Raw genomic sequence first — 12,529 nt, forward strand, 5'->3', positions numbered from 1 at the left:
CCTTCGCTGAAAACTGAGTCTGTGGATTTATTGGGCAGTTTAATTGAGGTTTGCTGTCTCCGCTGCCTGTGAGGAGCTGGGACAGAACACTCAATAAACACACGCAGCCAACATCTGACCACAGTGGTGAGCTGTGGTAGGAGACGTAGAGCGGTGGTGTAGCTGGCAATGTCCTCTGATTTTAGTGGCTGTGGTGATAGGAAACCCAGTTCAGCAACTTTAACTCCAAGTTACCCAGTTTCTTTGTGTGGGTATTTCCATGGCTTTTTAGAATGTGTTTGGGGGAAGGCAGCAGTGCTGGGAAGAGGGAGGTAGAAGAGGTGTTTGACCTCGGAAATGCACGAGGGGAAATGGAAGCAGCAGGGAAGACATGCAGGGCTGGAGAGGAAATGAGCTCCCCTCGGGGGCACCACAGGAACCTGTCCAGGAAGAGAAGCTGCCCCTTAGCAGAGCTGCAAACTCCATTTTCCAGGCAAATTTGGATGCAACTCTCCCCCTGTCCCACCATCTCCTAGCCCCTCATTCCAAATGTGGGCATGAAGGAAGCAAGGTAGAGAATATTACGGAGAGTGGTAAGATGCAAATGTGAAACAGACAGACATGTTAGCCACATAGTGAATGAGTCTGGGGACAGCCCCAGGGAGCATTACCTATGAGATAATCATCCAGGCATATTAAAGGAACCTGACAGACACATGTGGGCTGTGATGGATAAAGATGGGTGTGTCTGGCTGAGGTGGGTGTGCTTAGCACAGAGAGTAGGAGAAATCTAAGGCAGTAACTTCATGGTGCCAAGTCAAGGGGGCAGCCCCCAGTTTCACTCTCACTGAGTATCAGACTAAGGCACCACTTTCTTCCATATAAATTCTTGTCCAAATTACAGATGGTCTGGTCAACAACTAAAACTCAGCTTGATCTACCTACGTTGCTCAGAGCTGTGAAAAATGTCATGCCCTGTGTGATGTAGTTTGGTCAACCTAACCTCCACTAAAGAGGCAGTTAGGTCAGCAGAAGAATTCTTTCAGTGACCGCCTCTCAGAGAGCGGATTTATGAAATGCCTTCCATCCCTGTAGTAAGTGTCTACACCAGAGCACTACAGCAGTGTATCATCTGCAGTGCAGACACAGCACAAATGGAGCGATAGGGTGAGCTGAAGCCACTGCAGTGCATCTTGAGGAGAAGATGACCTCTTGTGATAGGCATTTGGGGAGAAAACGGTACCTGTTCCGGGACAAAGGCAATTCTCATAGCCTGCCTTCTGGGTCCTGGCTGCATTCAGTAAGGGAATGGGGAAATGGAGAACACAGAGTGGCAAGAATAGGGATATAACATTCTCTAGGCTGAGGAGCTGCCCAGGGGCACTGGTGAGGCAGGGAGGCAGCTTGGGAGAACAGACACAGCTGGAGGAGCTGGGCCGTTCCACTGGCTTTTCTTTGTTGAGCTAAATTGTTGGGACATTGCACCCCATTTAATAGTCATTTAAACAGATATCCATCACTGTCACAGATGGTCCCAGCACATGACAGCAACTGACAAAAAGCCTTTATTTGAGAAGCAGCCTGTCTCTGAAACATTGAGAGGGTACATATGTGGGTACGTACATTTGTGTGATGCTTGAAATTTTGGGGGACTGTGAGTCTATGGGGAGGCAAAAATATATTTAGATTCTCAGTCTTAATGTTTGCTCTGCAAAAAGTTAGTCAATATTTTACTAACTATTATAAAACATTCAGTTGTCTTCTGCAGAGTGGCCAAAAGAGGCAGGGGAGAGACACTGCATGTCAAAAGTGGCATTACCCGTTTCCCAGTCATTGACAACTTGAAAACAAATGATCCTGAATGCTTATGGATCAAAGTCCTAACAAATAAAGAACAAGATGGAACAGTAGTTGATGCATGCTACAGACCACCAAATCATACTAGGGAATAGGACAAAAATCTCCTTAAGCACCTATCTATAATGTGTAGGGGAGAAAACAGTGTTATCATGGGGGACTTCAGTCTCCGTGACATGTGCTGGAGGTCTCATGCTGACTAAAATTGACCAATGACTAAAAATTATAGATGACAATTTACTCAAAAAGTGCTGGATCCAAAAAGGGGGAATTCTATATTAGACCTCATCTTGACAGATAAAAAGGAATTGATTGCAGAATTAAAAATTAGTGGATGCTTAGGTGCAAGCGATCATAACTTGATTACATTTGTTATGTGCAAACAGAATAAAGTCCAGTCTAGTAATATATATATATATATATATATATATATATATATATACACACACACACTTGGTCCTTTAAAGGGCCAATTTCACAAAGCTGAAAACAATTTTGACCCAATCAGTTGGAGAAAAGAATTTAAACAGAAAATGCAAATGATAATTGGAAATTGTTTAAGAACATTTTATTAGATGCCCAAAAAGCCACAATCCCACAGCTGAGAAAGAAGGCTGCACTGGTTAAAAAAAAAGAACCTGGTTTAGAGGGGAAGTAAAGGCCACTATAAAAAATAAAATAAAACACAATATATAACAAATGAAAGGAAGAGAAAGTTGCAAGTTGCAGATATATTAGCCCCAGGTTAAGTAGGTCCCATTTCCCTGGCTAAGGTAACAGGGAAGGTTCCAGAACAATCAGGAACTTTCTGGAAACAATTAAGGCAGACAGGCTGATTAGAACACATGCAGCCAATCAAGAAGGGGCTAGAATCAATTAAGGCAGGCTAATCAGGGTACCTGGGTTTTAAAAAGGAGCTCACTTCAGTCTGTGGTGTGCGTGCGAGGAGCTGGGAGCAAGAGGCGCAAGAAGGTGAGAGTGAGAAGGCGTACTACTGGAAGACTGAGAAGTACAAGCATTATCAGACATCAGGAGTCAGGTCCTGTGGTGAGAATAAAGAAGGTGTTGGGAGGAGGCCATGGAGAAGTAGCCCAGGGAGTTGTAGCTGTCATGCAGCTGTTACAGGTTTCAGAGTAGCAGCTGTGTTAGTCAGAGTAGCAGCCGTGTTAGTTACTCCTTTTCTTTTAGCAGCCGCAAAAAGAAAAGGAGTACTTGTGGCACCTTAGAGACTAACAAATTTATTTGAGCATAAGCTTTCATGAGCTACAGCTCACTTCATCGGATGCATGCAGTGGAAAATACAGTGGGGAGATTATATATACACAGAGAACATGAAACAATGGGTGTTACCATACACACTGTAACAAGAATGATCAGGTAAGGTGAGCTATTACCAGCAGGAGAGGAAAAAAAAACCTTTTGTAGCGATAATCAAGGTGGGCCATTTCCAGCAGTTGACAAGAACATGTGAGGAACAGTCGGGGGGCGGGGAGGAATAAACATGGGGAAATGGTTTTACTTTGTGTAATGACCCATCCACTCCCAGTCTTTATTCAAGCCTAAGTTAACTGTGTCCAGTTTGCAAATTAATTCCAATTCAGCAGTCTCTCGGAGTCTGTTTTTGAAGTTTTATTGTTGAAGAATTGCCACTTTTAGGTCTGTAATCAAGTGACCAAAGAGATTGAAGTGTTCTCCGACTGGTTTTTGAAATGTTATAATTCTTGACGTCTGATTTGTGTCCATTTATTCTGTTACATAGAGACTGTCCAGTTTGGCCCATGTACATGGCAAAGGGGCATTGTTGGCACATGATGGCATATATCACATTGGTAGATGTGCAGGTGAATGAGCCTCTGATAATGTGGCTGATGTTATTAGGCCCTATGATGGTGTCCCCTGAATAGATATGTGGACACAGTTGGCAATGGGCTTTGTTGCAAGGATAGGTTCCTGGGTTAGTGGTTCTGTTGTGTGGTGTGTGGTTGCTGGTGAGTATTTGCTTCAGGTTGGGGGGCTGTCTGTAAGCAAGGACTGGCCTGTCTCCCAAGATCTGTGAGAGTGATGAGTCGTCCTTCAGGATAAGTTGTAGATCCTTGATGATGCGCTGGAGACGTTTCAGTTGGGGGCTGAAGGTGACGGCTAGTGGCGTTCTGTTATTTTCTTTGCTGGGCCTGTCCTGTAGTAAGTGACTTCTGGGTACTCTTCTGGCTCTGTCAATCTGTTTCTTCACTTCAGCAGGTGGGTATTGTAGTTGTAAGAACGCTTGATAGAGATCTTGTAGGTGTTTGTCTCTGTCTGAGGGGTTGGAGCAAATGCAGTTGTATCGTAGAGCTTGGCTGTAGACAATGGATCGTGTGGTGTGGTCTGGATGAAAGCTGGAGGCATGTAGATAGGAATAGCGGTCAGTAGGTTTCCGGTATAGGGTGGTGTTTATGTGACCATCGCTTATTAGCACCGTAGTGTCCAGGAAGTGGATCTCTTGTGTGGACTGATCCAGGCTGAGGTTGATGGTGGGATGGAAATTGTTGAAATCATGGTGGAATTCCTCAAAGGCTTCTTTTCCATGGGTCCAGATGATGAAGATGTCATCAATGTAGCGCAAGTAGAGTAGGGGCGTTAGGGGATGAGAGCTGAGGAAGCGTTGTTCTAAGTCAGCTATAAAAATTTTGGTATACTGTGGGGCCAGGCGGGTACCCATAGCATACCTTCAAATCAGCGGCACTGCTATGGGTACCCGCATGGCCCCACAGTATGCCAACATTTTTATGGCTGACTTAGAACAACGCTTCCTCATCACATCAACCACACTATCAGAGGCACATACACACACACAGAGTATAAGTTTTGAACAATTTAATACTGTACACAGCAGTGATGATTGTGAAGCTTGGTTGAGCTGGTGAAGTCAGAGGGTGGAAGAGGGTGGGATATTTCCCAAGGAATGCCTTTCTGCTAAATGATGAACTAGCATTCGGCTGACCCCTCCAGGGATAACACGTTGTTAATGTAGCCTCACACTCTACAAGGTAGCACAAATGGAGGGAGGGGAGACAGCCTGGCAGACAGAGACAGAGACGCACACCCTGTGTGTGGGAGAGAGTGCGCAATGCGCGTTGCCCCTTTAAGTATGCTGATGCCACATTCTAAGTACATTGTCTTTAAAAACATCAGGAAGTTGAGGCAGCAGCTGCGGCCAGCTCCCTCCATCCTGAGCCCTGTTGTGTCTCCCCCCTGCTCTCTATGGAGAAGGGGTAAGCGGGGGGCAGGAGTGGGGGGAGGGGGATACCCTGACATTAGTCCCCCTCTTCCCCATTCCCCTGCACAGCAAGCAGGAGGCTCCTGGGAGCAGCTCCCAGGCAGAGGGCAGGAGCAGCACAGGGCAGTGGGGGAGAGACAGCTGAACTGCCAGCAATTGCTAGCCTGCTGGGCAGCTGCTGCACAGGGAACTTAGGGAAGCGGGGAGCGGATGGGGGGCTGCCGGTCCACCCTGGTTCCAAGCCCCCCAGCTCGCTGCAACGGGCTGCTCTTCCTGCAAGCAGTGGACAAAGCAGGCGGCTGCCATACAACGTTATAAGGGAGCATTGCACAACTTTAAACGAGCATGTTCCCTAATTGATCAGCAACATAACCAGGAAACAACTTTAACTGGAACAACTTTAAGTGAGGAGTTCCTGTATATTAGGAACAAAAGGAATCCCAAATGTGGTATTGGTCCATTACTAGATGGAAATGGTAGAATTTTCAATAATTATTCGGAAAAGGCAGAAGTATTCTGTAAATATTTCTGTTCTGGATTAGGGAAAAAGCCAGGTGATATATTCACATCATATGATAATGAAATACTTTCCATTCCAACAGTGACTAAGGAGGATGTAAAACAGCAGCTATTAAAGTTGGCCATTTTTAAATCAACAGGTCCAGATAACTTGCATCCAAGAGTTTTATAAGAGCTGGCCAAGGAGCTTATTGGATGGTTAAGGTTGATAGTCAATAAATCTTGTGCAAGTTCCAAAGGAGTGGAAGAAAGCTAATATTGTGCCAATACTTAAACAGGATAACCTGGGCAATTATAGGCCTGTCAGTCACACATTAATCCTGATCAACATAATGGAACAGCTGATACAGGACTCAATAAAGAATTAAAGGAAGGTAATATAAGTAATGCCAATCAACATGGTTTTATGGAAAATAGGTCTTGTCCAACTAACCTGTTTATTGTATACCAGGTTTTAGTGTGTGCGCACGCACACATAGAGCTGCCCTATTTCATCCAGCTTCAATACAGTTTTCAGAGGCTTCCAGAATGTGGGACATATTTTTTGCCCAACTTCACAAATGGAAAAATGTTGCACAAAGTGCTCATCTTTTAATGGAAGTTTTGCAAAATCAAAGCACAAAAAGAACGGGTCTAGGCCTATCTCTACCTACACCACTGTCACCTTGCAAGGTTTAAGGATGCCATAGAACAGTGGCTCTCAACCTTTCCAGACTACTATACCTCTTGTAGGAGTCTGATTTGTCTTGCGTACCCCCAAGTTTCACCCCACTTAAAAACTACTTGCTTACAAAATCAGACATAAAAATACAAAAGTGGCATAGCACGCTATTACTGAAAAATAGATGACTTTCTCATTTTACCATATAATTATAAAATAAATCAGTTGCGATATAAATATTTTACTTACATTTCACTGTATAGTATATGTACTGATTTGGCTAGTGCTTTTTCTGTAGCCTGTTGTAAAACTAGGCAAATATCTAGATGGGTTGATGTACCCCCTGGAAGACCTCTGCATACCCCCAGGAGTACATATACCCCTGGTTGAGAACCACTGCCATAGGATTCACTCTGGGATATGCTTATTAGGCTTTCTATAGCAACCAGACTTTCCATTCTCTCTCTTCATTATATGACACCTGACACCTTACCATACACTCACAGATGTCTTTCAGTATCTAAAAGGTCATTTTAAAAACCTATAATATCTATTTCTAGCAGAGAGGATAATAACTGTAATAATCTTAGCAATTACACAACAGTAAAAGTTCTGTAAGAACATTCATTAATTGACTGATTAATTAGCAAAAACTTCAGATCATTGACCCAGATATCTCACCTTCCTATGTGCTTCCTTTGCTAGTGTTGGCTCTCCTAATTGCACCCCCTTTGATAGAGATGAAAAATTTATGCTGGTATCTAGAGTTGGCACAGATGGTCCCAAGCAATTGGCAGCAATTGACGAAGAGCTTTTTGAACCAGCTTTAGAGGAATGGAGAGACTCCTTGAAATTCTTCAGTGCAATCTGTCTCTGTAACCGTAACACTTCCTTCTGAGATTCCCGCAACAGGTGATCAAAGTCTATGAGGTTCAGGCAATGAGGGCCCTCCTAAGGAAATGCAAACACAACATGATGTAGCCCCTGTGGTTGAAAGGATGGGAAATAGAGGTTGCTGGTTTTTCTCATGAATTGCCAAAGTGTTGTTCAATAGACAACAGACCGGCACAAACACACCTGCTCTGTTTGCAAACCACTAGAACCAACATGGTGGAAGGAGGAAGAAAATGACTGTGGCCTAGATTCACAAAGGGACTTAGATGTCATGATGTTCACTGTCATGCCTAGTTTTGGGGTGCTTAGAAAATCACAAGAACACACTGATTCACAGAGCCTGTGTAAGGTGCCCAGGCTCCCTATGCAGTGCCTGGGGAGAGACAGGAGCATAAGGATACGATCCACAAAAGCCAGCACCTGGGCAGGGAGCTGCCTAAACTAGCCAATGGGAAATGATGACTAAGTCCCACTCCCTTGTGAACATAGATGCCAGAGACCAGGCTGCATGGAAGTGCCTATCTCTGCTACTGAATCACAGCCACGAATCCTCTCCTGATGTCGGGTGGCTCAGGGGCCTAACGCACTTCTTGTTAGAATCACTTAGGCAGGTGCCCAACTCTACCCAAAACAGCCAGAGGAGAAGGTGCAACCATGCACCTTATAACTTTTAACTCAGCACTCCTCTGAGATGTGGGAGGCTAATGTACAATTCCCCCCTCTGCCTGAGGGGGATACAGGACTCAAACAGGGGGTCTTTTACCTCTCAGCATAGTGCTTTAACCACTGAGCTTTGGGATATTCTGACATGGGGCTCTCTAAATTTCTTCTGCTGAAGCTGTTCCATTGTGGATAAATAATTAGAGTCATTGGAGCAGGAGGGCTGGGCACTAGGTCTCCCACCTGCTGGAGAGGGAGGAAGTTTGCCCTAACCACCAGCCAACAGAGTCATTCTCTCTCTCACTTTCTCTCTGGCCCAATGACTCCCTCTCTCTATCTCTCCTGTTGGCACTTTTCCACTTGGGATAAATACCTAAAGAGTCACTAGGCCAAAGAAAGATTGTAGTCTGTAGTCTGGCAGTTAGCGTATCCAGCTGGGAGGTGGGAGACCCACAGTCTAGTTCCTCAACTCCAAGGACTCTTTAATTATTTATCCATAGTAAAACAGCTTCAATGGAAGAGACTAAGGGAGCCCCACATCAGACTAGCCCACAGCCCAGTGGTTAGCGCACACTCCTAAGTGGTAGGAGACCCCTGTTCAAATCCTTTATCTGCCTTGGGCGGAATTGAACTTGGGTCTCCCCACTGAGCTAGAAATTATAAGGTGGGCAATGCCACCTCCTCCAGACAGATTTTGAATGGAACCTGATGCAGGTTTGCCTCTGAGAAAACCTACCAGATCGGGACACAGGCAGATGAACTATCTACCCCCCAGTTTGTAGATCGCTCTGGAATGTAGACAGGAGACACCTAGAGCGATGCAGCAGTGTGCACGTCCAGAGGCTGAAACATGGGCACTAAGGGAACTTTTACCCTGAAAATATAGGCGCTGAGTGAGTTTAGGCGCCTGCAGGGTTCAGCAGAGTTCTGTGGATCACAGTGAAGCCTAAAAGTGGGACAGAGGCAACTATGTACTTCTGTGAATCTCTTAGATTCCCCTGTGTCAATATGTGGCAACAGCTCCCCCTAGGTAGAACACTACCACATGAAGCCATGCAAGCACCTCGCTGTTGATGTGACCTTAAGGGAGTTCCTGTATCCTGCACTTACAGGAGCTCCTTGCATGTACGATAACACCCAGCAGGGAGCGAGTCAGGATCACATTAATTATCCTCATTTTCCCTGCAAAGCGAGGGTCTGGTTTGAATTCTGGCTGTCTGACTTACTCAGTGTGAATGTTAGAAACTAAGAAGATAAGAACAGCCATACTGGATGAGGCCAATGGTCCATCTAGCTCAGAATCCTGTTTTCCGACAGTGGCCAGTGCCAGGTGCTACAGAGGGAATGAACAGAACAGGGCAATTATCCAGTGATCCATCCCAGCATCCACTCCCAGCTTCTGGCAGTCAGAGGCTAGGGACACCCAGAGCTTGGGGTTTCTTCCCTGACCATCTTGGCTAATAGCCATTGATGGACCTATCCTCCAGGAATTTATCTAGTTGATTTTTGAACCCAGTTATACTTTTGGCCTTCACAACATCCTCTGGCTATGAGGGATGACTGCAGGTTGTGTGAAGAAGTACTTCCTTTTGTTTGTTTCAAACCTGCTGTCTATTAATTTCATTGGGTGACCCCTAGTTCTTGCGCTATGAGAAGGACTAAATAACCCTTCCTTATGCACTGTCTCCCCACCAGTCACAATTCTACAGACCTCTACCATGTCCCCTCTTAGCCGTCTCTTTTCCAAACTGAAAAGTCCCCATCTTTTTAATCGCTCATCAGAGACTATTCCATACCTCCAATCATTTTTGTTGCCCTTCTCTCTTCTTTTTCCAAGTCTAATATATCTTTTTTGAGATGGGATGACCAGAACTACACACAGTATTCAAGGCATGGGCATACCATGGATTTATATAGTGGCGTTACGATATTTACTGTCTTACTATCTATCTCTTTCCTAATGGTTCCTAACATTCTGTTGGCTTTTTTGACTGCAGCTGCACATTGAGGGGATGTTTTCATAGAACTATTCACAGTGACACCAAGATCTCTTTCTTGGGTGGTAACAGCTCATTTAGACCCCATTTTTGTAAATATAGTTGGGATGATGTTTTCCAATGTGCATTACTTTGCATTTATCAACATTGAATTTCACCTGCCATTTTGTTGCCCACTCACCCAGTTTTGTGAGATCCTTTTGTAGCTCTTCGCAGTCTGCTTTGGACTTAACTGTCTTGAGCAATTTTGTATCATTTACAATTTTTGGCACCTCACTGTTTACCCTTTTTCATTAGGAAGCAGCTCTGGCTCTCTACATATGTGGATTTTAAATGCTGGGGTAGGAAAGGATCTGGAAGGAAACTTTTTAAAATTCTGTCCCAAGAGGGCTGGTTTGTTCGTTCATGTTTAGAGAAAGTTAGAAGCTGGAACTCAGAAAGTGAGTTTGGGCTGCAGCTCTGGCACTGGCTGGTCATCCCAGCCCTACGCTCCAGAGGCAAAACCTGCAGCTATCACAGCTAAACCAGGGGACACTCGGGAGACTTTCTCTCACAAATATTCATGTGAGATTTTTCACCAGTTTGTTTCACCTAATATTGCATCCATCAAAGTTTGGGTTTTTACATGAAATTTCAGGAGACCCAGAATTGTTTTGACAGGCAAAAAGACCGCAAAAGGCCAGTTCTGGAAAAGGCTGCACGCATGGATTTTGGAAGAGTTGCTGCAGGAGGCAATGCCCATTCCTCCAAAAAGCTCATAACCCACTGGACTAAGCAAAAGGCTGGGAGTCAGGAAATCTTGACTCTGTGCCCACATCTGCCCCTGCAGGGCCCTAGTAATACCCTGCACCTTATAAACATGACTGAATTATAGAGCAGGTAAATATAATTGTCCCCATGTGTGATGGAATGTAAATCCTTTTAGGCACCAGAAGGGTTACAGGAGCCTGGGCCTGCTTCTAACCTGTGGAGGGTCTGGTCAGATGAGAACATGGTTTAAAAAAAAGCAGAAAGAGGGTGATGGGGACAAGACTGAGCCAGAGGAGGGAAATGGTGTGTCTCTGGAAAGCAGCCTGTGAGAAGGCTGAGAAGACCAGGTGGGCTACTCCCAGGTGAGCTGGAAGCCTGACTGGAGGTAGGAACCCTGATGAGCTGCACCCTGCCTGACCCCCAGAGGGAGGGGAAGAATGTGCCAGCCCCTGCACAACGGAGCTGTTGGAGGTTCAGGACCCTGGGACAAGGTGTAGGGACAGACTATACTAGTCAAGGTGCCCACACTGTACCTCATGCCTCAGAGCCTGAGCTCCAGCCCAAGCCACAATGTCTGCACAACTATTTCTAGTGCACTAGCGTGAGCACCACTAACGCAGGTGGACCTGGCCTGTGAGGCCTGCTCCCAGAAGCAGTCTAGACATACCCTATGAAGTGGTCAGCCAGAGGACCTGGTCACTCCTGTGGCTGGAGTAGACCAGAAGACAGTGGGGGATCCAGAGGCAGAGGTGCAGCTTCATTGCATCTTGCCACAAGGCAGGGCAGTGGAGCAGGACTTTGCTACACCAGGCAACAGAGGGGGAAAGTGAGGCATGGCGCTATAGGGACTGGCTTGAAGCCAGGATTAGAAGCCACGTCCTCCTGACTTCTAGACCCATGTCGAGTCCACTAAGGCAGTGATTTTTAGCTGGCAGGATGAGCAAAGAGTGAGCTGCAGCTTTATGCAAAAGCTCTCTCTCCCCCCACCCAAACTCTCTAGGGGACAGTTGCTAAGGCCAGGGGGAGTGTGGGATCAGGAAAGAGAAGCTCATTCCTTCTGCCTGGCCCAGCTAGGCTGTTGCTACTGCCATTACACCCCACCCCTTCTGCAGCCTTCTTGCTGCTCTCTACCTACACCACATGCAGCTCCAGGAAAGCACCACTGGGAGATGCCATGACACAAATGGCCTGGCCTGCATGGCGCCCCAATGCTCAGGTATTTCCAGAACATCAACAATTCTCCAGTGCTGCAGGCAATGCAGGTGGAGAAACAATGAGCTGAAGGAGCAAGTCCACCCACAGCACTGCCCACCAGGCCCTGCCCAGAGGTCCGTCCACCTAACTCACCTAATGCATCCGATGAAGTGAGCTGTAGCTCACGAAAGCTTATGCTCAAATAAATTGGTTAGTCTCTAAGGTGCCACAAGTCCTCCTTTTCTTTTAACCAATTATGTATCCACTTAATGGTAGTTCTGCTGAGCTCACATATCTTCAGCTTATTTATCAGAATGTCCTGTGGGACTATGTCAAAGCCTTGCTAAAGTCAGGGTATTTATGTCCACCGCATTCCCCCTATACACCAATCCAGTTACCCTGTCAAAGAAGGAAATCCAGCTGCTTTGACATGATTTGTTCTTGGTAAATCCAGGCTGGCTGCCAGTGATCACCCTTCAGCCTCCAGGTTTTCGCAAATTAAATGTTTTATACATTGCTCTAGTAGCTTCCCAGGGATCAAGGTCAGGCTGACTGGTCTGTAGTTCCCCAGCTCCTCCTTTCCCACGTTTTTAAAGATGGGCAGCACATTAGCCCTTCTCCAGGCTTCTGAGACCTCTCCTGCCATCCATGAGTTTGCAAATATTATGAGCCTGTGGCACCAAGATTCCTTCGATACCCTTGGGTGAAGAGCGTCTGGCTCTGCTGGTTAATTCATTCAAATTGGTCAGAAGATCTCTGACA

General features: G+C 45.8%; 1 protein-coding gene across 13 annotated transcripts in view; it reads right to left on the minus strand.

The window, feature by feature from the left end:
* The window catches only part of TSPOAP1 (TSPO associated protein 1), a 233,154-nt gene that overhangs the window by 182,184 nt on the left and 38,441 nt on the right, over positions 1-12,529 (minus strand). For 12 of the 13 annotated variants that reach the window (XM_074974827.1, XM_074974826.1, XM_074974834.1 and 9 more), the window contains one exon: positions 6,954-7,223. The exons of the other annotated variant lie outside the window; for it this stretch is intronic. In XM_074974827.1, the coding sequence (XP_074830928.1) occupies positions 6,954-7,223 (270 nt within the window). The remainder of the gene's footprint in view (positions 1-6,953; positions 7,224-12,529) is intronic. 13 annotated transcript variants of the gene reach the window in all.

The sequence above is a fragment of the Natator depressus genome, chromosome 17, assembly GCF_965152275.1.
Source record: "Natator depressus isolate rNatDep1 chromosome 17, rNatDep2.hap1, whole genome shotgun sequence".
Lineage (NCBI taxonomy): Eukaryota > Metazoa > Chordata > Testudines > Cheloniidae > Natator > Natator depressus.